General features: G+C 43.9%; 1 protein-coding gene across 4 annotated transcripts in view; it reads right to left on the bottom strand.

Annotated features, from left to right (window-relative positions):
* The window catches only part of LOC115097807 (semaphorin-4D-like), a 197,562-nt gene that overhangs the window by 57,273 nt on the left and 113,336 nt on the right, over positions 1–26,953 (bottom strand). For all 4 annotated transcript variants that reach the window (XM_029613886.1, XM_029613887.1, XM_029613889.1 and 1 more), the window contains one exon: positions 3,237–3,388. In XM_029613886.1, coding sequence (XP_029469746.1) covers positions 3,237–3,388 — 152 coding nt within the window. The remainder of the gene's footprint in view (positions 1–3,236; positions 3,389–26,953) is intronic.

Raw genomic sequence — 26,953 nt, 5'->3', positions numbered from 1 at the left:
ATCTTGTGAATACCTGATTAGGCTGAGTACACCTTCCCCACCCATTGTTTTGTTAGTTTAGCATGTTGTCGGGCATCTAGGTGTTGCGTTTGTGCATGCTCTTCGCCCTCGCTCCACCCTTCCTACTTGTGAGGCGACTCACTCCAGGTCTGCCGCGGTGTCTCCCTGCCACATCTCCCAGAATCCCCAGGCTGGCCTGACGCTGTGGATCCGCCATGTTTCTGTTGTCGTAAGGGCACGTGCGCACTCCAGAATTTGTACCGGCAAGGGTGCGAACCTTGGGGGCGTCCCTCCGTAGTGACGTCATCCGCTTCCAACTTAAAAGGGTCTTTGTTGCTACTACGAATCGAGTTAGCAAGGACTCGAATCTTACTTTTCCTGGTTACGATTTGCCCAAGCTACTCTGCCTTCTTGTACTATCCCAGGAGCACCAGCTCCTCGGGGGCTCCGCTCTCTCTTTTTGATTTCAGACTGCTAAGACGGGATCCGGTTCTCGCTCCTCGAGGGCCTACATTCCTGAATGCTCAGAAGACTCCAACTACCTGGAAGCGATTGCAGACATGAACATAGTGAGTTCTATTACAGATAGGAACCAGTACTCGCTCCACGAGGGCCTATGTTCCTAATCTCCAAGACTCCCTTCAGTCTAAGACGATATCTCAGGTACGGAGATCGTGAGTTGTTATTGCAGATTGCAGATAGGAACCGGTACTCGCTCCTTGAGGGCCTACGTCCCTGAATGCTCAGAAGACTCCTGACTACCTGGAAGCGATTGCAGACGTGAACATAGTGAGTTCTATTACAGATAGGAACCGGTATTCGTTCCACGAGGGCCTATGTTCCTAAAACCTTCCAAAGACTCTCTTCTATTACAGAAGCCACCTCATACACAGATATTGTGAGTTCTTATTCCAGACTGCATATAGGAACCAGTACTCGCCTATGGCTCCTGTTCCTGAATATACTGAAGACTCTCTGTTGCACTGAAGCCATTACAAGATATCTACAAGTGTGAATGTATCATCTGCATACCCTGTCTACTCACTATCTATAGTCTCTCTTTACAGCTCAGCAACCCAGAGATCGCAGTTCCAGTATCCGAGGGACTTCAGCCCTGCCGGGCATATCAACTCACTACTGCCACCTCTGGTGGTTCTACTTTCTGTCTAATAAAGAACTATCTGTGTCTGTCTCCATACTCCAGCCTAGCCGGTGGTCCCTCTCAGGATATCCTCCTGGGGTTGCTCTCATCTGCCATCGGCCCAAGGATTCACCAACTTCCATTTAGTGTTTACTCCTTACACTACTAGTGCGGTATCACAGACTGCCACTCCGCAGGAGTCAACCCACTATAGATCATTAACTCCGCCTACGGAGTATTACAAATTGCTAGCTATTCCCCTTGGGGGAGCAGCATTGAACACTAGGTGTGTCTCTTGCAACATAGCTACTTGGGCATCCCACCTTCGCAAAGCCTGAAGACATTTATAGCGTTTAGTGACACAACCTAAGCCCCCAATATTCCAAGTAATGCAATGGAGAGTAGGAACCATCATAGCAAGAAATGAGAAGAATCCTGATCAGAGAAACAATATTTAAACATATATTGGGTCCGGACCCCCAGCCTAGACCCAGTCCCATACAGAACAAAGAGAATTGAAGAGAATTTGGGAACCCAAAATAAACCCACATGCCTTCCGGAATCCCATTATAGTGTAAAGAAACCTCCACATTCCCCTCTACTGCCCACAAACATCCCATCCCACCCCCATATAAAATCAACAAAAAACCCCCAACCAAATTCCCTTCTTTAATACCCATGCTAGCTAAGAGCTAGAGAGTTCGTGTGAGTTATGTGACAGGGCCCCACTCCCAAAAGGTACAGTCATAGAGATAGTAAACAACCATTCTCATGTACAAACCAGCAAAAGAATATGAAGACACATTAACAGGAATAGCATAACACACTATAGCCCACATAAAGTCTCCAAGTAGGCCAGAGAGCTCCTATTGCGCAGATCCAAAGAGTCAGGAAAAAACATCAGTCCACTGCTCCTGCAGGAGCATTGAGATCTCGCAATCGAGAATGGAAGAAGGTCTGGGCCTCAGCAGCTGAGACAAATGTGTGGGAGGCATTTTGAAATGTGACTCTCAACTTCGCTGGAAACTGCAAAGTGAATCAGACATGGTGCTTCACGAGCAGGGAGCACACCGAGGCAAACCCTCTCCGCTTTGCAGAATCCGTGGCAGAATAGTCAGGAAAGAGTAAAATTGAAGCAGTCTCAAATTTCAGTGCTCTCTGTTTTCGATAGCTGCATAAAAGTTCGTCCTTGTGAAGGAAGATTAAGAATCTTGCACTGTCGGGACGAGAGCGGCCTAAATCAGAGGGCCAACCGCCCAGCTGGTGTGCACGTTCGATACTGATAGGCCACTACATGACAGGCAGATCCAGCACACGGGGAAGCCAGGTTTCCAGTGTGTAGCGAAGGTCCTGATCCGCAATAGATTCCGGCAGTCCGACAAAATGTGTGTTGTTCCGCCGGGACCGATTGTCTAGGTCCTCAATCTGATCAAACGCCTTCACTAAAGAAGCCAATGTGGTGTCAAGGCAGTACTCTAAGGATTACCTGCTCATCTACATCCATCAGATGTGTTTCCACTTCCCCCATCTGGTGGTGTTCGCCGCTAGCAGGGATTGGAGTGTCGAAGCGCTCATGAATAGCACCCATCTTGTTATCCAAGGCCTGGAGAATGGTGCCAGTCACATCATTAAAGTCTCCATTACCGGCTGCCGGAGAGGGTTGATTGCTGCTGCTCGACGCCATCTTGGGAGGCAAACGACCCTTCTCTTTTCGGGACAGTTTTGCGGCCATCCGATGTGCAAAGTATTGCCGAACACACAAAGGGGATCACGGATAGGTGGTAAAAGAGTGGCATACCTGGTCAGTCGCATTAGCTCCTGGCTAGGCAAGCAATCAAATGGATTAGGAGGAGAGGGGCCCTGGAGCGAAGCAAGACACGTCTTGCTGCTCACATCACGTAACCTTCCAGATATCAATTTTTAGAAGATACTGGTAGCTAGATGTCCCATCTCAGAGGTGGCCCTACTTATGAAGTATTACAATTGATGCCCTACATATGAAATATTATAACTAAAGCATGTTAGGATGAAAGGCACTCTACCTATACCTCTATAACTCATTATTAGAAGCTGGGAATGTGGCTCGGACACTTACTTTGCAGACGCGACCAATCCTTGACACCAGTAATTTGTCATAGAACTCAAACTCAATTGCGGTTTCACTGAAGAACACGTATATTTTGTCATCATCTCCAGTTGGATTATTCTCGCTTTCCCGCACGATGTCCATGTGGATAAAACTCGGTTCTGCAACCAAGAAAGAAAAAACAATCACTGTTTGCTTTTCTGCAGGATGGGGGGAGAGGGCAGTGAAAGAACAAGGATTTGCAGGTGCACGACACATATTGCATGCAGCGGAAGGAAGTTATGATCACTACCTTGTAGGAAGAACCAAAGCAGGACTCATGAGGAAGGGGGAATTTTCAGCTTTCAAGCATATGAAGAATGCTTATTTGCTGGGTAGACAATCTTATAATAGAGTCCTTATGTTAATATAATGCTCTAGTGCAGAATCTAATGAAACAAGGTGAAATTTAAACTTACCTGTTAATTTTCTTTCCTTTAGTCCTGCCAGACCAGTCCAGAAAAATGGCTTATGTCCCCCCTACCAGCAGAAGGAGACAGAGAAGAAAAGTTCAAAGCTGACTTCACTCCCCCATAGAGGTCTGGTGCTGCCTTCAGCCCTTCAGTAACCTAAATCAAAGCTAAGACAACCGAAGGCAATTATCTATTTTGGTTTCCAAATCACCACCACAGCCAAAACATGATGAAGCCAAGAAATTTCACTTCCTGGTCATTAACCCAGTATTAGATAATCTGTACAACCAAGATCATGATTAGGTCAATTACCTTCAGAGTAGGCAACAACATACTCTCTGTTAGTTTTCTGTTCTTGTCTGGCAGAACCTTTGCAACTTCTCTGGGGATGTCTTCTGCTGGGAGTAGGAGTATCTGGTTGGTGCGGTATTTTCTATAAACGGGAGGAATTTGGGAAGATGAGCAGGACATTGCCTTGTGCAGTATTTTATTTTTGTAAAGTTTTTGGGTCGTGCTGCCTTGTGAAAAAGAGCGGTGGTGGGTGGGCAGGGGTCTCAGTAAACCCCTGGAGTAGATATTTTTTGGGCCTTGGGGTTCTTTAAAACAATGGCAACTTCATGTGAGGTGGGCTGCCATTGTGAATTTTTTTGGTCTCTGCCGTGCTATTTTATCATAAAATTTTTCTGTGAGAAGAAATAACGCTGCAATATTTTCCCAGGGAGGTGTGAAATAACACAGGAACAAAATACATGTGTAAAAAAAGGGGTGGTCTAGGGTCACTGTTGTCTAGACCAACAGTTACGTACATAAGTTCTAATAATAAAAGATATTTGCGCATACATTTTCCAACTTATTTGCATATTGTTACAGATCTGAAAGTGGACCCTTTGTCTGAGGTAGAGTTGGCGCTACCTGAGAGAGAAAACCCTCTTGGGTCCCCACCGTCGGAAGGCGAGGCCAGATAAAACAGGAGCCAACAGGCACTTCACCACTGGAAGCCCGCAATCCCCCTGGGTGGAGCCCGTAGGGACCCGGGCCGCTTGGACTTAGGTGAACCCCTGAGGACAGGAGAAAGGTCTGGACGCAGGCGCCTCCTGCAGGTCGTGGAATCCAGACAGCTGGCACCTCCAGCAGGTCGTAAGCCAGTCCAGGGGTCGAGGCCAGAAGGATGGTCAGAAACTGGTCCAAGGGTCGAAGCCAGAAGAATGGTCGGAAGCCAGTCCAGGGGCGAGGCCAGAAGGATGGTCGGAAGCAGGTCCAAGGGTCAAAGCCAGAAGAATGGTCGGAAGCCGGTCCAGGGGTTGAAGCCAGAAGAATCCGTCCAACGAGAGGAGAAGCAGGAGCTGGGACCGGGAGGACGGGAACAGGACAGAGGGGAACAGGCAGCGGAGAACAGGAACAAGGCAGGAACAGGAACTCGGAGCTCAGGAACAACACCAGACCAGGAGCCAAGATACCAAGGCAAGGTCTGAGGAGCAGACCTTGCCTTAAATACAGGAAACTAGGAAGGAGTCCCAGGGAGGGGCTATGACCATTTCCTGTCGTGGCCCCTTTAAATCCAAGCAGCAGCAGCAGCAGCAGCAGCCACGCGCGCGTTTCTAGGAGGCCCGGCGGGGGAGGAGTCAGCAGGAAGGCAGGCTGACAACGTGGCCAGGATTCAGCAGCGGCAACGGCCGCGAGGAGAATGTTGGAGGCTGCTGCCTGCTCCTGCAGGTGCTTCCGGAGCGGCCCGACGGCACGGGTGAGTGTCCGACCCCGGTTGCGCACCGCTGCGGCCGGCGGCCATAACACTAATTATTAATTTATTTTATTTATTTGAAAGTATTTATTACTCACCCCTCTTAGTTTGGAGCAGGCACAATGGAACATATATAATTAATAAAAAAAACAACAACATAAAAATAATAATTATCCAGCATAAGTAATATTAAAAGTGTTTATTAAGAACATAAGAAATTGCCATGATGGGTCAGACCAAAGGTCCATCAAGCCCAGCATCCTGTTTCCAACAGAGGCCAAACCAGGCCACAAGATCCTGGCAAATACCCAAACAACAAGAAGATCCTGTTGTGCATCCCGGTCGCGTAGGTGCCACGACCGGGCTTGCTCACCTCGTGCTGCCCTCCACAAGTGCTGGCCTGGCTGCTGCCGCTAACCCCCAGCGTCCCGGGCATTCACCATGGCCTTCCTCAGCGTCCTCATCCCTGCAGGCCTCGTAGCAGAGCTCCCGACGGGGCTCCGCATCTTTGGTCGTCTCAGCCCTGCCCCTAGGTGCGTGCGCGGCCGACGTCCATTCTTTTAAAGAGACAAGCACAGGAAACCCGAGGGAGGCGCGTTCAGATGACATCACCAGAGCCCTGTATATAAGGCAGGGCTCAGTCTCCTGATCCCTGCCTTGGCAATCGGGTCGACACCGTTGGTGTGCTAGTTTGCCTCTTCCTGTTCCTGTGTCTCCTTGTTCCACCATCTCCTCATTCCCAGTGGCTCCGTGTGTTCCTGTATCGTTCTCAGGTAGTACCACTTCGGACTGACCTCTGTTACTGACCTCTGCCTGCCTGACCATTCTCTTGCCTGCCGCCTGGAACTGACCTCTGCCTGCCTGACCATTCTCTTGCCTGGTGCCTGGAACTGATCACTACCTGCCTGACCATTCTCTGCCTGCCGCCTGAAACTGACCACTGCCTGTCTGACCATTCTCTTGTCTGCTGCCTGGAACCGACCCTCGCTTGCCTTAACTACGCTCGGACTGACTCTGGTATTGACCCCTGCTTTGCCTGACTTCTCCTGGACTGATACTCTGGCTCTGACCCTTGCGCTTCACTCGGACACTCTCTTCTGGCCTACTGTGACCATCAGACCAACCTGCTTGGAACCTAACCATGGCTTCCACTTGACTAGACCCGCAGGCACTGCCTGTCTCGCCTGGAGAACCTTCCTGAACTGTTGCCTCACTGAGGTCTCTGGAGCTTCCAGTTCGGGTCTAGTCCATTCACTCTGCATCAGCCGTGCACCCTTGCTCGTTGTGGGCACACCCCTCCGCTAGACAACCAGAGGCCCACCTAAATCCAGGCGGTCCGGGTACCCAAGGCCTCAACCTACGGAAACCCCAGACTGTTATTGGTGAAGCTCCAGTTAGCCTCTGTCTCCTTGTGTGCTCCGCCTCCTGGTGGCAGGTGCTCTCTGGGTCCGACCAGAGGGCTGAACCAATCCTGCACCAGGCCAAGGGTCCACCTCCAGCGCAACAGGTTGCCAAGGCCATGGACTTGGCGGAGTCTCCTGCCTTGCAGGCCATCCCTGGTCTGGCTAATTGTGTCCGAGAACAACAGGTCCTGGAAACATTGGCTTCCTCTGTGGAAAAGCTACGTTCTCAATTGGAGGAATCTGTTATGGCCAACTCAGGGGGTCTTACCCATACCTTGCCCTCATGGGCACCATTGGCCCTCCCCCACCCTGTTTTAATGGGGATCCGCGCCTTTGTCGAGGCTTCATAAATCAATGTTATATGCAGTTTTCACTGCAACCCTCGCTGTTTACTGATGAAGCAACTAAGATCACATTCATCCTTTCGTGTCTGGAGGGGAAGGCATTGGCATGGCCTTCCCCACTTTGGGAGCGTTCCGACGTCATCCTTTGCCAGCTCCCTCAGTTCATCTCCGTCTTCTGATGTATCTTCGAGGACCCAGGCTGACAGGCGGTCACTGGCCACCACCTACTCCACCTCCGTCAAGGCTCGCACTTGCTCGCTGAATATACAGTGGAGTTTAGAACACTAGCTACTGAGTTAGGTTGGCAAGAAGACTGCTTGCGGGCACTCTACCTCAAGGGACTGTCTCCTGCCCTTAAGGATGAACTGGCCGCCCACGAGATCACTGCAGACTTTGGCATTCTTCAGCACGGCATGGAGCCGCTGTTACCGGGACCCTCTCGCGGTTGGAACTGCCGCCGATGCTATCTTTATCTTCGCGGCCTGAAGACCACAGACGCCGACATCTCCTGTGGCAGGAGCCGCTCTTCAGTCTCCGCGAGTGGCAGGGAAGCCGCCTCCCTCATTGGGGGCCTGCGCAGAGGCCTGGTTTCTGCTCCTGCAGCATGGCTGCTGGCCATGGTCCTCCACAACGTCCTATTCCTGTCTTCCTACGGCGCGGGCTGCACCTCCTTCACAGATTTAAAGGGCCCGCGGCTGGATATGTCCTGTGCTCACCTGAACTCCTGCCAGGGCGTTTCCTGATCTTCAGCCCTATTTAAGGGCTCAGCTTCCAGTCTGTAGTTGCCTTCGCAAGGAGTTAGTTCCTCTCAAGGACTTCTAGTCTTCGCTCCTGCTATTTCCTGTTCTTCGTGGGATCCCTCATCGTTCTTTATGTTCCTGGTCTCTTCTGGATTATCTCGTCTTGCCCTGATGTTCCGTGGTCTCCTGATATTCCATGGTCTTCCTAAAGTTGCATGATGTTCCTGATGTTCCTTCCTGATGCCTCGTCTCCGCTTCTGCTTCCTGGACCCATGGTTCCTCATTGCTACGTCTTCTGGCATGCCATGTCGTGTCTCATCACCTCGTGGCATGAGCCTGTCTTCTCGTCTGCAGCGCAAGCCTCTGGAGGGACATCCTCGCCTGAAGCCAAGTCTTGCCTTGGTCCCATGCCTCATGCCTGAAGCCAAGTCTCGTCTTGGTTCCCTGTCTCATGCCTGAAGCCAAGACTCATCTTGGTCCCTTATCCTGAATCTCGTCTCGGCCCTCAGATGTTCTTGAGGTTGCTCCGTCCATGCCTAAGCTTCTGATTGAACCTGCTCCGTTCCAGCGTGGTCTGTGACCAGCCATGGGCGGCTGTGTAGGGCGCGTCTCGGTGCAGGCTTCTACTGAATCTTTGCCATGTTCCGGCTTCAACTTCCACGTATTCGTCTGGAGTCTGCCTTGCACTCAAGCGTGGGTCCACCCTGTGGTGGGATGTGTAGGGCGCGCTGCGTCGCAGCCTCAACCCAGTACTAGACTTTGTTCCTGAACCTTGATCCTGAGTCTTCATGCTCAAGCTTCTCTTCTGAGTCTTCATGTCCCAAGCTTCTCATCTGTGTCTCCAAGTTCCTTGTCTTGAGTCTTCATGTTCCAGAGCCTTTGTCTGCCCTCGTCTCCTGTCCGGCCTGCTGCCTTTGCCGTTCCCAGCGGCAGGTCCGAAAGGGCTTGGAGTAGTCGGAGGACCAAACAGAGACCAACCTTGCGTGGCTGGTCTCACTGAGGCTGTGCAGGTCCGCAGGGGCCTGGCTTCCTGGTCTCAGCCCAGGCTCGGACATGTCTCGCCTGCCTTGGTACCGCCTTGGAGCCCTCTGGGGTTGTGCCAAGGTCCAAGGGCACACAATCTCCTTGGAAATCGGACCGCTCTCCTAGCGCTCCCTAACAATACATGAGGTGCTTGCTGTTGTTATAGACCCTCGGGGGAGGTATGTACTTTTAAAGTTACATCTGGGGGCAGAAATTCTCACTCTACTGACTGTATATGCTCCCAATGTAGGTCAGGGCTCCTTCTTTGATGCTTTGGACACCTTGCTAGTGAAATACTCGGAGGGACTACTTGGGGGTGATTTTAATGTTACGTACAACCCTAAACTGGATAACTCATCACAGGTTTGTAATGTTTCTCGACATGCTCGTAGGTCCCTCAAATCTCTTATTACGAGATGGGTTTGCAAGATATCTGGAGGCAGAGGTATCCCCATTCCCATAGTTACTCCTATTACTCACCAGCACACCAATCTTATTCCCGGATTGATTTTTTTCTGGTAGGCCCCATAGTTCAAAATAGAGTCACAAAGGTAGACATTGATCCCATCACATGGACAGATCATGCACTGGTTTGGATGGAAGTGAGGTTGACCACAGTTCAGCCAGGTGTACGATTCTGGAGGCTCATTACCTGCTATTAAGTTCACTTAGAGAATAGCCACTGCCATTAGCAATGGTTACATGGAATAGACTTAGTTTTTGGGTACTTGCCAGGTTCTTATGGCCTGGATTGGCCACTGTTGGAAACAGGATGCTGGGCTTGATGGACCCTTGGTCTGACCCAGTATGGCATTTTCTTATGTTCTTATGAATCACTATTGCAAGATCCCCAACTTGTACGGCGTCTAGGGGAGGGCATCCGAGAGTATTTCCAAATCAATACCACAAATATGCATACCTCTCCAGTGATTTGGGAATGCTCTAAAACAATTGCAAGAGATTTAATCATCTCCCAAGCTACCTTCTGTAAGCAACAAAAAGAAGAACGGAGGGCACATTTGGTACAGGAGATAGCTTGACTTACCCAGCTCCATCAGGCTAAACAAAGCTCTAAGATCTATAGGGAGTTAGAATCAGCGAGGTCAGACCTTCAGACTTTAAACGCTGAAGCTATAGCTCATGCCTTAGATATAACCAAGCAAAGATATTTTGAAGAGGAAGATAAGGCTGGGCGTCTACTAGCGAGGTGTCTGAAGGCTGTACTAGCTCAAAATAGTATTGCCAAAATAAAATCTGCGAGTGGTCAGTTCGTAACCTCCTCTGAGGATATTAGAAGCAGCTTCTATGATTTCTATGCTACTCTGTATACAGCTGACAAGATTATATTGGAGGCCAATATGGATGCATATTTAGCCTCATTATCCCTAGAAGCACTCACGCCTGATCAGCAGGCTTTTCTGGATAGCTCCATAACGGAACCAGAGGTGCTACTGGCCATTAAAATGCTAAAAGCAGGTAAGTCCCCTGGGTTAGACGGCTTGACGGGATAATATTACAAAAAATTAGCACCTATCCTAGTATTCCCTTTAACTGACATGTTTAACTCCCTTAGGAATGAGAGCTCCCTTGCAACTCATGCCAACGTAGCAGGCATCACAATCTTAGCAAAACCGGGGAGGGATCCCACCTTGTGTGGGTCCTTCAGACCAATATCTTTGATTAATGTGGATCTCAAACTCTTGGCAAGAATTTTTGTGGAGAGATTGAAATCTGTTCTCCCCAATATAATACACACTGACCAAGTAGGCTTCGTGCCTGCTCGCATGGTCAGCGATAATATACGTAAAGTTATTGATATTATGGACTGGGTCCTGCACAGACATTCCCCCTCGATTTTACTGGCAATGGATGCTGAAAAGGCATTCGACCTGGTGCATTGGCTGTTTTTATTCAAGGAAACTGGGTTTAGGGGGGGCACTTTCAGATGTGGGTGGCCAAGTTATATACAAATCATCAAGCCCGGGTGAAGGTGAACGGAGGCTACAAAGGGGAACTAGGCAAGGATGCCCACTATCTCCCATGCTTTTTGCTCTTTTTTTTAGAGCCTTTAGCAACCAGGGTACAGAATTTGGAGAGCATCCTGGGTGTCGAGGTAGGGGATTCTCAGTATAAGTTATCCATTTTTGCTGATGATGTACTGTTTACACTTACTGAACCTTACAATTCATTGAGGGTGGTGGTGGAGGAATTAGACCATTTTCATAAGGTAGCGGGATTCAAAGTCAATTATGATAAATCTGAGATTTTAAATGTTAATTTATCTGGACCGGAGATTGAACGCATTGCTAGGGATTTCCCATTTTGGTGGGCTAAAAAATCAATTAAGTATTTGGGGGTTCATTTATACGCAAACCTATCCGACTTATTCGCACTCAATTATGTTCCCCTATGGAAGAAAATAGAGAAAGATTTAAACACCTGAAATTGGGAACATTTTTCTTGGGTAGGCCGCATAGCGGTCGTTAAGATGAATGTATTACTCCGGCTTTTGTACTTTTTTTCAACTCTACCCATCCACATATCTGCGAATATTTAAAAAATGTGGCAGAAAAAGATTTTTGACTACATTTGGAAAAACAGGCCACCTCGTGTGGCTAGGGCTGTCTTGTATCTTCCTAACTTGATGTGGTATTTTGGTGCGGCTCATCTTCGGTCCCTGGTAGAAATCTATAACCAAAAAGAAGTTAAAAAGGGGATGAGACTGGAACAAGCCATGTTGGGCAGAATGCCATTGCAGGCCTTACCTTGGCAGCCCAAGGCAACATGGAGGCCCGTGAAATATATGCCTATAGCGTTGGGGAATATGCTTAAAGCCCTTCCCTATGCTAATATCTTCTCCTCCCTCCTTCTTCCCCTTTTCCCCCCACTAATACCTCAGTAGCCATCACTTCACTATTTTTGTATCATTCCTCTGTGTATATATAATTTTTTACCCCATATCGGCATTAGGCTAAATGTCCCCTGGTAACGCCTCTATTACTTCCCTTATACACTGTATATATAAGTTATTCTCTGTATATATAAGTTTTTTACCCCGTATCCGCAGTATATATAGTTCTCTCCTATTAATGTCTCTATTACTTCCTTATATGATTTATTATATTATTCATGCATTTACCGTATAATCCGTTGTCTCTCCCCTCCAAGTTCCTCACCCCTGTTCCATGTATTTCACCGTTATGTTATTTGTAAATCGATACGATGTATCTACAAATACCGGTATATAAAAAAACTGTTAAATAAATAAATTGGTGTGATCTTTTAAATATTTTCATTTATCCCATTTTTTCCATAATACTAGTTTCCTGGCGGGATTAGGCTCCTCAGTTTTCTCAGAGTGGGTGGCGGGGGAATCGTTTGCATTGGACACCTTTGGAAGGAGAGTACTATCATCCCTTTTGCTGATTTCTAGAGTAAATATCCAGGGAATGCACAACACTTTTTGAATTTTGCAAAGGTACATCATTTTTTGTTGGCATTAAAGGAAGATCATATGCTATGTTCCTCTAAATCTCTTTTCGAAAACTATTGTGAACACTCTGATAAAATCAAGGGAGTAAACTCCAAAATATATACACTCCTCAATGCTCTCTCACCACACAAGTTCTCTCATCTTGGTGCCTGGTCTCAGGATCTTGACGTCCCCTTATCTGAGGACGATTGGGACTTGGTGTTTTTTAGGGTGGCAAAAAGCTCTATATCTGCCTCTATACAAGAGCATTGCTCTAAGGTATTATATCGGTGGCACCTGATACCAGTTAAATTTCACGCTATGTTCCCTACTGCATCCAGCAAGTGTTGGAGACAATGTGGACAGGAAGGAACCTATATTCATATATGGTGGCAATGCCCTAAAGTGGTAACTTTTTGGGATGGGATACGTAAGTGGCTAACTACACTAATAGGGGAAGAGGAAATCTTACAACCTCAACAGGTTTTGTTAAACCTTCTGGTAGAGGGCCTCATCAAACTGCGTCATACTTTCTGTAATCAGATCTTTATAGCTGCACGATGTGAACTGGCGAAGGCGTGGAAATGACCTGTCCCTCCCTTGTTACCAGCTGTGATTCACAGACTGCACACACATTATCGCCTGTCTTGTTTATCAGCAGTCCTTTCAAGCCATTTGGTCACCAATGAGTGAATGTTTGCAGGTTCAGTCTCCCACTAGATAAAAGTTATCAGTTATAAATATTTATACCTCATATGCTGACCATTGTAGTTAGGGATAAGAACATAAAAACATAAGAAATTGCCATGCTGGGTCAGACCATAGGGTCCATCAAGCCCAGCATCCTGTTTCCAACAGAGGCCAAAACCAGGCCACAAGAACCTGGCAATTACCCAAACACTAAGAAGATCCCATGCTACTGATGCAATTAATAGCGGTGGCTATTCCCTAAGTAAAATTGATTAATAGCCATTAATGGACTTCTCCTCCAAGAACTTATCCAAACCTTTTTTGAACCCAGCTACACTAACTGCACTAACCACATCCTCTGGCAACAAATTCTAGAGCTTTATTGTGCATTGAGTGAAAAAGAATTTTCTCCGATTAGTCTTAAATGTGTTACTTGCTAACTTCATGGAATGCTCCCTAGTCCTTCTATTATTCGAAAGTGTAAATAACCGAGTCACATCTACTCGTTCAAGACCTCTCATGATCTTAAAGACCTCTATCATATCCCTCCTCAGCCATCTCTTCTCCAAGCTGAAAAGCCCTAACCTCTTCAGCCTTTCCTCATAGGGGAGCTGTTCCATCCCCTTTATCATTTTGGTTGCCCTTCTCTGTAACTTCTCCATCGCAACTATATCTTTTTGAAATGTAGCGACCAGAATTGTACACAGTATTCAAGGTACGGTCTCACCATGGAGCGATACAGAGGCATTATGACATTTTCCGTTCTATTAACCATTCCCTTCCTAATAATTCTTAACATTCTATTTGCTTTTTTGACTGTTGCAGCACACTGAGCCGATGATTTTAAAGTATTATCCACTATGATGCCTAGATCTTTTTCCTGGGTGGTAGCTCTTAATATGGAACCTAACATCGTGTAACTACAGCAAGGGTTATTTTTCCCTATATGCAACACCTTGCACTTGTCCACATTAAATTTCATCTGCCATTTGGATGCCCAATCTTCCAGTCTTGCAAGGTCCTCCTGTAATGATTGTGATTTAACTACTCTGAATAATTTTGTATCATCCACAAATTTGATAACCTCACTCGTCGTATTCCTTTCCAAATCATTTATATATATATATTGAAAAACACCGGTCCAAGTACAGATCCCTGAGGCACTCCACTGTTTACCCTTTTCCACTGAGAAAATTGACCATTTAATCCTACTCTCTGGTTCCTGTCTTTTAACCAGTTTGTAATCCACGAAAGGACATCGCCTCCTATCCCATGACTTTTTAGTTTTCGAGGAAGCCTCTCATGAGGGACTTTGCCAAACGCCTTCTGAAAATCCAAATACACTACATCTACCGGTTCACCTTTATCCACATGTTTATTAACCCCTTCAAAAAAACGAAGCAGATTTGTTAGGCAAGACTTCCCTTGGGTAAATCCATGTTGACTGTGTCCCATTAAATCATGTCTTTCTATATGCTCTATGATTTTGATCTTGAGAATAGTTTCCACTATTTTTCCCAGCACTGAAGTCAGGCTCACTGGTCTATAGTTACCCGCATCGCCCCTGGATCCTTTTTTAAATATTGGGGTTACATTGGCCACCCTCCAGTTTTCAGGTACAATGGATGATTTTAATGATAGGTTACAAATTTTAACTAATAGATCAGAAATTTCATTTTTGAGTTCCTTCAGAACCCTAGGATGCATACTATCCAGTCCAGGTGATTTGCTACTCTTTAGTTTGTCAATCTAGCCTACTACATCTTCCAGGTTCACAGTGATTTCGTTCAGTTCATCTGACTCATCACCCCTGAAAACCATCTCCGGAACTGGTATCTCCCCAACATCCTCATTAGTAAACATGGAGGCAAAGAATTAATTTAGTCTTTCTGCAATGGCCTTATCTTCCCTAAGAACCCCTTTAACCCCTCAGTCATCTAATGGTCCAACCGACTCCCTCACAGGTTTCTTGCTTTGGATATATTTAAAAAAGATTTTATTATGAGTTTTTGCCTCTATGGCCAACTTCATTTCAAATTCTCTCTTCGCCTGTCTTATCAATGTTTTACACTTACCTTGACAATGCTTATGTTTTATCCTATTTTCTTCAGATGGTTCCTTCTTCCAATTTTTGAAGGATTTTTTTTTGGCTAAAATAGCCTCTTTCACCTCACCTTTTAACCATGATGGTAATCGTTTTGCCTTCCTTCCACCTTTCTTAATGCGCGGAATACATATGGACTGTGCCTCTAGGATTGTATTTTTAAACAATGTCCAAGCCTGTTGAACACTTTTAACCTTTGCAGCTGCACCTTTCAGTTTTTTTCTATTTTCCTCATTTTATCAAAGTTTCCCGTTTTAAAATTTAGTGTTAGAGCTGCAGATTTACTTATTGTCCCCCTTCCAGTTATTAGTTTAAATTTGATCATGTTATGATCACTGTTGCCAAGTGGCCCCACCACCGTTACTTCTCTCACCAAATCTTGCGTTCCACTAAGATTTAAATCTAAAATATCTCCCTCTCTTGTTGGTTCTTGAACCAATTGCTCCATGAAGCAATTTATTACATCCAGGAACTTTATGTCTCTAGCAAGTCCTGATGTTACATTTACCCAGTCAATATTGGGGTAATTGAAATCTCAAAATTATATTACGGAGAGCCAATACAGTAACCCAATAGGAAAACTGTAAATAAAGACTGTTTTTTAATTTTTAGGCAAATACTCCTATGCTGAAGTTATCTAGATGCCCCTGAGGAAGCTTTGTTAAGCGAAACATCGACCGTGTTGGGCTCTGTTTATATCATGCATTGAGAGAATGCTTACTATCTTTTATCTTCACATTGTCAATGGAGTGAAGTACAAAAGTCCTTCGGACTAATTTTTTATGATATAATCATTGAAAAATAAGAAAAACAAAAAAACAACAAAATATAGTTTCAATAAATAAAATAAAGATTTTTTTACAGTGATGGTGAATGATTAGAAGTCCGGTTGGATTTGGGTTTGAATCACAATGTCTGGCTTGATGACACCGTCACTATAGGCAATATTTTGAATTAAAATCAGTTTCCCTCTTTATTTACAGGTAATTGAAATCTCCCATTATTGCACTGCCAAATTGGTTTGCTTCCCTGATTTCTCTTAGCATTTCATCATCTGTCTGACCATTTTGTCCAGGTGGACGGTAGTATACTCCTATCACTATATTCTTACCCAACACACATGGGATTTCTACCCATATAGATTCTACTGAGCATTTACTCTCTTGTATGATCTTTATCCTGTTGGACTCTATACCCTCCCGGACATAAAGTGCCACACCCCCACCAGGTTGATCCTCCCTATCATTGCAATATAATTTGTACCCTGATATAGCACTGTCCCATTGGTTATCCTCCTTCCACCAAGTCTCTGTGATGCCAATTATGTCAATCTCATCATTTGCTGCTATACACTCTAACTCTCCCATCTTACTTCTTAGACTTCTGGCATTGGCATACAGACATTTCAAAGTGTGGTTTTTGCTTGTTTTAACAACCTGCTTTTCAGTTGTTTGGGATAATTTGGAAATCATTAGTTTTGGTGATTTTTTTTACATGTAGGCATATGAACTATGTTTGCTTTTAATGGAACCTCTCTGTTGGGATACCCTAACTCTCCTGTTTCATTAGTATCCTTCAAGGATACATTTCTCCGAACCATGCACTGCTGAGTGACTGTCGGCTTTCCCCCTTGTTCTAGTTTAAAAGCTGCTCTATCTCCTTTTTGAAAGTTAGTGCCAGCAGCTTGGTTCCACTCTGGTTAAGGTGGAGCCCATCCTTTTGGAAAAGTCTCCCCTTTCCCCAAAAGTTTCCCCAGTTCCTTACAAAGCTGAATCCCTCTTCCCTGCACCATCGTCTCATCCACGCATTGAAACTCTGGAGCTCTGCCTGCCTCTGGGGACCTACACGTGGAACAGGAAGCATTTCTGGATTTCAGCTTCCTACCTAAAATCCTAAATTTGGCTTCCAGAACCTCTCTCCCACATTTTCCTATGTCGTTGGTGCCCACATGGACCACAACAGCCAGCTCCTCCTCAGCACTGTCTATAATCCTATCTAGGTAACGCGTGAGGTCTGCCACCTTCGCACCAGGCAGGCAAGTTACCAGGCGGTCCTCACGTCCACCAGCCACCCTGCTATCTACATGTCTAATAATCGAATCACCAACTATGATAGCCGGCCTAACCCTTCCCTCCTGGGCAGTAGCCCTGGGAGATTTGTCCTCAGTGCGAGAGGACAATACATCACCTGGAGAGCAGGTCCTTGCTACAGGATCATTTCCTGCTACACCAGGGTAATGTTCTCCTACTGGAAGACCTTTCTGATCCAAGGCAGCACTGGGGCTGCCAGAATGAATTTGGGACTTGGCTACTATGTCCTGAAGGTCTCATCAATGTACCTCTCTGTCTCCCTCAGCTCCTCCAAGTCTGCTACTCTAGCCTCCAGAGATCAGACTCATTCCCTGAGAGCCAGGAGCTCTTTGCACCGAGTGCACACATACAATCTCTCACCGGCGGGTAAAAAATCATACATGTGACACTCAATGCAAAAGACTGGAAAGCCCTCCTCTTGCTGCTGGACTGCTGCCTTCATCTTAGTTTTATTGAGTTCCTAGTTAAGTTTAGGATACTAAGGGAGTTGGAATGAGAGTACTTTAAATTTACAGGTGAATTTAGTAATTAATCAGCTAGTCTCCTACAAGGGGATGATTAAACTTTCAATAAGGGCTGGTACAATATTATGTTTTAGATAAGACCCTGATTGATTTTTAATGAGAAAGTGTCTTGTGCCTAAAAATCAGGGGTTGAGTGGGGGGGAAGACAGACACTAGAATTAACTCTCTCTGGCTTATTACCTCAGACACACACAAACTCTAAAGAATATATCCCTTAATTTCACCTTTCACCAAACTTTTCTAAGCCCAAAAATTTCTGAAAACTATACTTACCAATCCTCTTAAACCACGGTTAAATTAATCTTCACTCAGTTAATGGAAGGATTTGAAATTCCGGCGCACGCTTCCGGTCCTCCTCTACTGCAAACCGTGCAGGGCCTCTGGAAGCCTGGGCTGTGGAAGTCAATCCCTGGATCGCTTGCAGTGACCTCTGGACTCCTCTACTCGGGGATGCTGGGAGCAGTATGCAGATGAGCCTTCTGGTCCTCCTCTACTGCAAACCGTGCGGGGCCTCTGGAAGCCTGGGCTGTGGAAGTCAATCCCTGGATCGCTTGCGGTGACCTCTGGACTCCTCTCCCGGGGGATGCTGGAAGCAGTATGCAGATGAGCCTTCCAGTCCTCCTCTACTGTTAATATACTTTTGATGAGAGCATGTTATCTCATATTTACCCTTTCAGGTAGAGGGATTCCCAATGGAGAAGGGTGGGGGGGATTGGGCAGGATGTAGGGGGGGTAATGAATAGTCTTAACATGTTGTTGTTTGAAAATGTTTATTATAATATTATTATTATTCTCATGTTACAAATAATATAAACTGACCTGACAGTACTGTTTTGAAACACCATATAAATCGTGTGCAGCGATTTGTGTTATTTGATATGGTCAATAAAAGATTATATTTAAAAAAAAAAAGAAAATGAAAAAGGAAACTGAGTAACAAACATTGTCCAGATGGCTTTTGTAATGTATATCTCATTGTCATCAGTCATATTAGCTAAGAGCTGTTGCCATAACACTGGCCCATCTGAACTCTTTATCCATACAGGTCATTTGCAAAGCAGCAACACTTATCAATACACACCTACACTCAAAACTATTGCTTAAATCAAAAGTCTCATGAAGGCAGTAAATTTGAGTGCTGTGTACTCAGTAACATTTTTAAAACTTTTTAAAAATATATCCGAAGCAGAAAGCCTGCAAGGGAGTCAGTTGGACCGTTAGATGATCGAGGGGGTAAAGGGGCACTTAGAGAAGATAAGGCCATCGTGGAAAGATTAAACTATTTCTTTGCTTCGGTGTTTACTGAAGAGGATGTTGGGGAGTTACCCATTCCGGAGGTTTTCATGGGTAATGATTCAGATGGACTGAACCAAATCACAGTAAACCTAGAAGATGTGGTAGGCCTGATTGACAAACTGAAGAGTAGTAAATCACCTGGACCGGACGGTATACACGCCAGGGTTCTGAAGGAACTCAAAAATGAAATTTCAGATCTATTAGTAAAAATTTGTAACCTATCATTAAAATCATCCATTGTACCTGAAGACTAAAGGGTGGCTAATGTAACCCCAATATTTAAAAAGGGCTCCAGGGGTGATCCGGGAAACTACAGACGGTCAGCCTGACTTCAGTGCCAGGAAAAATAGTGAAAAGTGTTCTAAAGATCAAAATTACAGAATATATAGAAAGGCATGGTTTAATGGAACAAAGCCAGCATGGCTTTACCCAAGGCAAGTCTTGCCTCACAAATCTGCTTCACTGTTTTCAAGGGGTTAAAAAACATGTAGATAAAGGTGAACAGGTAGATGTAGCATATTTGGATTTTCAGAAGGCATTTGACAAAGCTCCTCATGAGAGACTTCTAGGAAAAGTAACAATTCATGGTGATGTCCTTTCGTGGATTACAAACTGGTTAAAAGAAAGGAAACAGAGAGTAGGATTAAATGGACAATTTTCTCAGTGGAGGGGAGTGGGCAGTGGAGTGCCTCAGAGATCTGTACTGGGACCCATGCTTTTCAATATATTTATAAATGATCTGGAAAGGAATACGAGTGAGGTAATCAAATTTGCAGGTGATACAAAATTATTCACAGTAGTTAAATCACAAGTGGATTGTAATAGATTGCAGGAGGACCATGTGAGAATGGAAAATTGGGCATCCAAATGGCAGATGAAATTTAATGTGGATAAGTACAAGTTGATGCATATAGGGAAAAATAACCCATGCTATACTTACACAATGATAGGTTCCATATTAGGAGCTACCACCCAGGAAAGAGATCTAGGCGTTATAGTGGATAATACATTGAAATTGTCGGCTCAGTGTGCTGCAGAGGTCAAAAAAGCAAACACAACGTTTATTTATTTATTTAAAAACTTTTCTATACCGTCGCTAAGCTATGTACCATCGCAACGGTTTACAAATAGGCACAAATAATGTATATATAGGTGGGTATCGTACATTCTAACAAGTGCCAACAAAAAACGGTAACAATATCATTAATAAAGATAAATTTTTGGATAGTGATGGATTAGTTCTGGGAAGGTTTATTGAGGTACTTTATTTCGGTCTATGTCTCTACTGTACTATATATTTATAATATTGTGGTGCCATTTATTCTGGCTGCGTTTTTCTGTATTTTTCGTTCTCTCTTTCCCTCTCTACCCCACTGTTTCTTTTGGAAATGCATGCTTAAAGAGCCATGTCTTTAAGGTTTTTTTAAAGGATTTGATGTCACTCTGTAATCTTAGTTCAGTGGGCATTGTGTTCCATAGAAAGGGCCCAGCCAGTGATAAATGTTAGGAATTATTAGGATAGGAATGGTGAATAAAATGGAAAATGTCATAATGCCTCTGTATCGCTTCATGGTGAGACCATATCTTGAATACAGTGTACAATTCTGGTCACCACATCTCAAAAAAGATAATAAGATGGAGAAGGTACAGAGTAGGGCGACCAAAATGATAAAGGGGATGGAACAGCAACCCTATGAGGAAAGACTAAAGAGGTTAGGACGGTTTAGCTTGGAGAAGAGACAGCTGAGGGGGGATATGATAGAGGAGTTTAAAGTCATGAGAGGTCTAGAACGGGTAAATGTGAATCGGTTATTTACTCTATCGGATAATAGAAGGACTAGGGGGCACTCCGTGAAATTAGTATGGAGCACATTTAAAACTAATCTGAGAAAGTTCTTTTTCACTCAATGCACAATTAAACTCTGGAATTTGTTGCCAGGGGATGTGATTAGTGCAGTTAGTGCAGCTGGGTTTAAAAAAGGTTTGGATAAGTTCTTGGAGAAGTCCATTACCTGCTATTAATCAAGTTGACTTAGAAAATAGCCACTGCTATTACTAGCATCAGTAGCATGGGATAGACTTAGTTTTTGGGTACTTGCCAGGTACTTATAGCCTGGATTGGCCACTGTTGGAAACAGGATGCTGGGCTTGATGGACCGTATGTTCTTATGTTCTTAACAACTGCCTGCTAAAATAATCACAAGTTGCAAAAAAAAAAAAAGTCACGGATACAATAAAGCAACACTTAGCTGGGGAGTCCCATCTTATGTGGCTGGTTTATTGTGCTTGTCCAAGGAGAAAGCAAAGTTCCTTATCTATAACACATGTTCTTTGGGGACAGCAAAGCAAACAGCTATACAATTGCTTTCGCATCCCCAGGAAGTTGAAGACAATCTAGAAAATAAACTGAGGGATAGGAGCACGGCTGCATTAGTATGGGAATTCCTGCACATGCCCAGAAGGAACTGGAAGAAGTGTCTGGTCTAGGAGAGAATAAGATCCAACTCAGTTCTGACTGATGTCAGCCATCTTGTTAGCAGTTTTTCAGTCCATAGAGAATACCTGTTACAGGTAAGCAACTTTGCTTTCTGATGATCGTCCCTGAGTGGAATGCGAAAATATGCCTCTGATAGGCCTAGTGATGATAGAAACTTGCCCAGTGGTACTGACATCATGACTGACTGAAGTGTCTCCATACTGAAATGTGGAATCTATAGACCCTTGTTCATTCCTTTTAAATCTAGACTTGGTCTCTATGAGCCATCTATTTTTGGAATCACAAAGTAGATGGAGTAATATCCTTGTCCTTGCTTCCAACTTGAAACCAGACATGCTGCTTTCAACAGTAGTCATTTTTTTTTAGTGCGAATTGCACTGCCACTTTTTTTGAGAAGCATGGTGAAATCAAAGTCTCATGTATTGGATTAGCTAGCTCTAGGGTGTACCCGTACTGAAAGATGTCCAAGAGCCACTGATTTGAAATTATGTGGATCCACTCTACGTAAAATAGCTGAAGGTGGCTGTCTGTAGGCTTCACCAAAGAATGGACTCACAAAACTTCATTGGGAGGAGTGAGTTGTTCCAGGTGAGCTGGCTGTTTCAGGTCTTGTTTTTATGGGGACTCAAAAGAACTGCATTCTTCCTTTGAATCTTGGGGGTGGGGTAGAAAACTGTTTTCCTGGCCAATATCTTCTGGACTTGCATAATTGTCTCAGCCACTATAAGATCAGTAAACAGTTTGACATCTTCTGGAAGTCTCTATGGTTTTGGAACCCCTTAGTTTTTACCCAATTTTTCAAGCTCTTCACCAAATAATAGTTTTCCTTTAAAAGATATTTTATAAGGGAGGATCCAAGATGGCCTCACACAAAGTTGGGAATCAAAGGTCCCTTCCTCGTTTTTTCTTGTAAGCAGTTTTCTTGTGTATTACTTATGTTTTCAATGGGTAAGAGGAAGGGTAAGGACCGTTTCTACCCAAGTAACTTGGGAGCAACACCAACAATGGGCCTATGGATTGGCATAGTCTCCCTCCCGTGGACCCCGTGTTTCTCTCCGGTGGCAGGTCGTTGGAATGTGAACATGTTGTAGGTTCACCTGTTCCTCTCCCAGACTCAGAGGCTTCACTTATCCCAGAGTGGCGTCAGACCCCTCTCTAGCTGGAGTTCCAACCACTGATGTGACTCAATTGCAATTGGATGATGACACTTTGTGCCCCAAGAGCGTTGTAGTAGTCCTGGAGCAGCTGTCGTTGGAAAATGAACTTATGGCGGCATTTGGGCGATGGAGGCTGTGTCGAGCCATTCCCGCTTCCTTCTCTGGCCAAACTGCAGAGTTGGTTTCTTCAGGAGAGGTACAACGTTTTTCACTTCCTAAAAGACACATTGTGATGCTGGATGTAATTTGGGAGGCATTATCTAAGCTTTCTCTGCAAGTGGGTCAGTTTGTGGACCAACAATAGGGGTTGACATTAAAATTGCAAAGTTTTCAGAAGCAGTCTGAAGGTGTGACTCAAAAGGTTCAATCGTTGGACAGTAGATCCACAGCACTTCAGAAGTCTGTGGGGACTATCAAAAGGTCATCTTCATTTGATAAATAAAATTGAGAATTTAGAGAATGTTATTAGGAGACGTAATCTTTGATTTATCAACTTTCTGAAGAAAAATATGGTATTTCCCATTGAAATGCTCTGGTGATATCTTTCTGAGGTTCTGAAGATTTCAGAAAATTTCAGACCCCCTGTTTCTAAGGCTTATTATTTGCCCATGAATAAAGTTGCCCAAGATGTGAAAGTACCTCAACCTTCTTTGGATCTTCTTAACTTAACAGCAGAACAGGAAAATCTGTTGATGAAACTATATCTCTTGCAACTCTCATTGTGACATTTGCATTAGATTCTGACCAGGACTATTTATTTATTTATTTGTATACTGATATTCGTGGTTTACATCAAATATAAAAACAAAGACAGATAAAATGAACATTAAAAACAATAGTAAGAAGACAATATTTATTACTAAATAACAATACTAATCTAAAAATAGCATAAAATTATACATCCTAAAATAAGATATTATAAAAAACAAAATAATAGCCTAGCAATGCGCTCATCCATGCTGATCTCTTCACGTAAATGCTTGCACAAAAAGTCATGTTTTCAATTTTTTTTAAAACGTCTGTGGGTTCACTTCTAGCCTTAATTCAAGTGGCAGTGCATTCCATAGCCCAGGACCTGCTAGTGATAAAGCTCTCTCTCTTACTGAGTTGAGGTGTGCCAATTTAGGGGATGGAACGCAGAACGCAAATTTCGCTGTGGGACATGACAATGTAGGGCAGCATTAAACCATTCAATTTTTTTGTTAAAAATAGTTTTATGGATTAAAACTAAAGTCTTAAATTTAATTCTAAAAATAATCGGTAACCAGTGCAATTCCTTTAATACTGGTGTTGGTTAAAAGACACGCAGCGGCGTTCTAAAGAAGTGGATGGGTGGTGGTAGCTGGAAGGCCTAGTAACAGAGTGTTAACAATAGTCAATTTTTGAAAAAATAAGCACTTGTAAAACCAATCTACAATCATCGGCGTGAAAAAGGGGCTTCAGTTTCTTTAAAGTATGAAGTTTAAAAAAAACATCCTTTAGTAGAGTATTGATAACATTTTTCAGATTTAGTTCACTATCTAAAAATACTCCTATGTGCCTTACTACATTGACAATAGTATGTTTGGGTTTTAAAGTTTCAATTTTTAATTTGGCAGTGTTGTTTAGTTTGTTACAGATCAATAAAAAATTTTGATTGATTTAGAGAAAGGTTCATGTGGGTTAAAAGTCGTTGTATAGATGCAAGATAGATTTTTCATAATTTGAGGGCGTTTTCAATAGTGTCATTAATAGGAATTAGGATATGAACGTCATCTGTGCAAATATAGTGCGTGATTCCTAGGCCAGCTAATAACCTGAGCAATGGCAACATATAGATGTTGAAGAGTGTGGCAGATCAGGAAGAACCCTGAGGCACTCCATGGACGAGCTCAATTTGATCTGATTCAAAAACTCCAATTTTAACTTTAAAAGAACGTTTTTTTAGGTCAAGTCAAACCAACGAAGGGTCGTGTTTGACAATCCTATTTCAACAAGCCTATTTATTAAGATCCCATGATTTATTGTGTCGAAAGCTGCAGAGATATCTAGCATTATTAAAATGTAAGATTGGCCATTGTCAAGACCTCTTAAGATGGTATCAGTAAGCGAGACGAGTAATGTCTCCGTATTAAAAAATTTGCGAAATTCAAATTGTACGGGATATAAAATATTGTTAGCATCTAAGTGCTCTGTTAGTTGTTGATTAGCAACTTTTTCTAACAATTTGGCAATAAAAGGCAGATTGGAAATGGGTTTAAAGTTACACAGGTCTGTTATATCTAGGTTGGTTTTTTTTTTTTTTTAATTGGTTTAAACAGCCCATTTCAATATATCTGGAAAAAGTCTTTGATTCAATGAAGTATTGATAATATCCACTAGGGCACTGGTAATGATATTGGGTATTGTTTTTAGTATTTTTGTTGGAATAGTATCAAGAGGATGGGCTGCAGGGTTCATTTTGTTTACTAATGTTTCAATTTCAGATGCCGATATATTTTCAAAATCGATCCAAGAAAGTTCAGGATTAATGGGTAGAATGATTTGTTGTATTTTGCTATAAGAAAAGTTAACTAATAGAGATAAATTGTTTCCAAAAAAATGAGCTAAATCATTACATTTTTATTATAGGTTGTCCTGGGGGAGTGAAGGTGGATTAATTTTTGTAAGCTCTGATACATAAGCAAAAAGAACCTTAGGGGAAGATTTTCGAAGGGTTACGCGAGTAACCCCCCAAAAAGCTGCCTCAAGCTGCCCCTGTGCGCGCCGAGACTATCTTGCATAGGCTTGGCGGTGCGCACACGCCCCAAGACCTCAAAAGAATTTGAGACCTCAAAAAGAAAGAAAAGAAAGAAAATTTGAGACCTCAAAAAGAAAGAAAAAAAAGACCTCAAAAGAACCTCAAAGAATTTGTCAAGAACACAACGAAAGAATGCTATTACAAACTACACATTCTGAAAAAGTTGAAACCTCTCCTACATCTTCAGGACTTTAGAACAGTCCTCCAAACAATTCTATTTTCTAAAATAGATTACTGCAACTCTCTGCTTATTGGCCTTCCAGCCATCACCACCAAACCTCTACAAATGTTGCAGAACTCCGCTGCCAGGATTCTTACTAACACCAGCAGAAGTGAACACATAACACCCATACTAAAAAACTTACACTGGCTCCCTATCAGATCCAGAATCATTTTCAAAGTGCTAACTATAACACACAAGACCATCCATTCCCAAACATCGCTAGATCTAAGCTGTCCACTTCGTCCACATGCATCATCAAGACCAATCAGAACCAGTTACTTAGGCACCTTACACGTACCTTCAGCCAAGTCCTCACTCAAGAAACGTGCATTCTCTACTGCCAGCCCCCTCCATTGGAATGCCCTCCCCACGGACATTCGTCTTGAAACCTGTACTCGAACATTCAAAAAGAAACTCAAAACCTGGCTCTTTACAAAAGCCTTCACTTAAAGTTTTCGCTCAGAGCCACGTCCCAGAACTAGACTCATTCATGCATTTCATAATCACGTTAACCAGATGTCTGATGCTGCAACTCTTAATTGTATTTCTTGGTCTCATATTCCCAATCGTTAAATTTACAGCATGCTACACCAATACCATTTAAGTCAGATGTAACCTCAGCTTTGAAGTCTACAAACCTTGAAGATGTAACCGTTAGTTCTTGTAGATTTAAACCTTATTCTGAAGATGTAAACTTAGATTTTGAAGACTGTAATCTGTAAGCATTTGTATTTATTGTAAGAATTTGTATTTATTATTTAGCTTTTTACATTGATCTGTTACCACTTGGTCCTGTTCTCTCCTTTACCTCAAGTTCTAAGTTCCTACAAAGTTAGCCTTGTTATTTTATACCCACTTGTTTGATGTAATTTTCCAATATTGGTTCTGTGTAAACCGAAGTGGTATGTACTAGTACATGAACTCCGGTATATAAAAGCTTTTAAATAAATAAATAAAGACGCGCGTATGTCCCAGGGCTTTCCAAAACAGGCGGTCTGGGGGCATGGCCGGGGGCAGGGCGGCGGGTTGGGGGCGGTGTCGAGTGCTCCGGCACAGCGGCCTGTGCCGGGGCATGGCGAGCCGGCAGGCAGGCGTAACTTTTGGAGCAAAGGTGGGGGGGATTTAGTTAGGGATGGGGGGTGGGTTAGATAGGGGAAGGGAGGGGAAGGTGGGGGGGGGGGGGGGGGGCCGGAA

This window comes from Rhinatrema bivittatum, chromosome 8 (genome assembly GCF_901001135.1).
Source record: "Rhinatrema bivittatum chromosome 8, aRhiBiv1.1, whole genome shotgun sequence".
Lineage (NCBI taxonomy): Eukaryota > Metazoa > Chordata > Amphibia > Gymnophiona > Rhinatrematidae > Rhinatrema > Rhinatrema bivittatum.
Note: the sequence above shows the minus strand (reverse complement) of the source record. Positions and strands in the feature narration are given on the sequence as shown.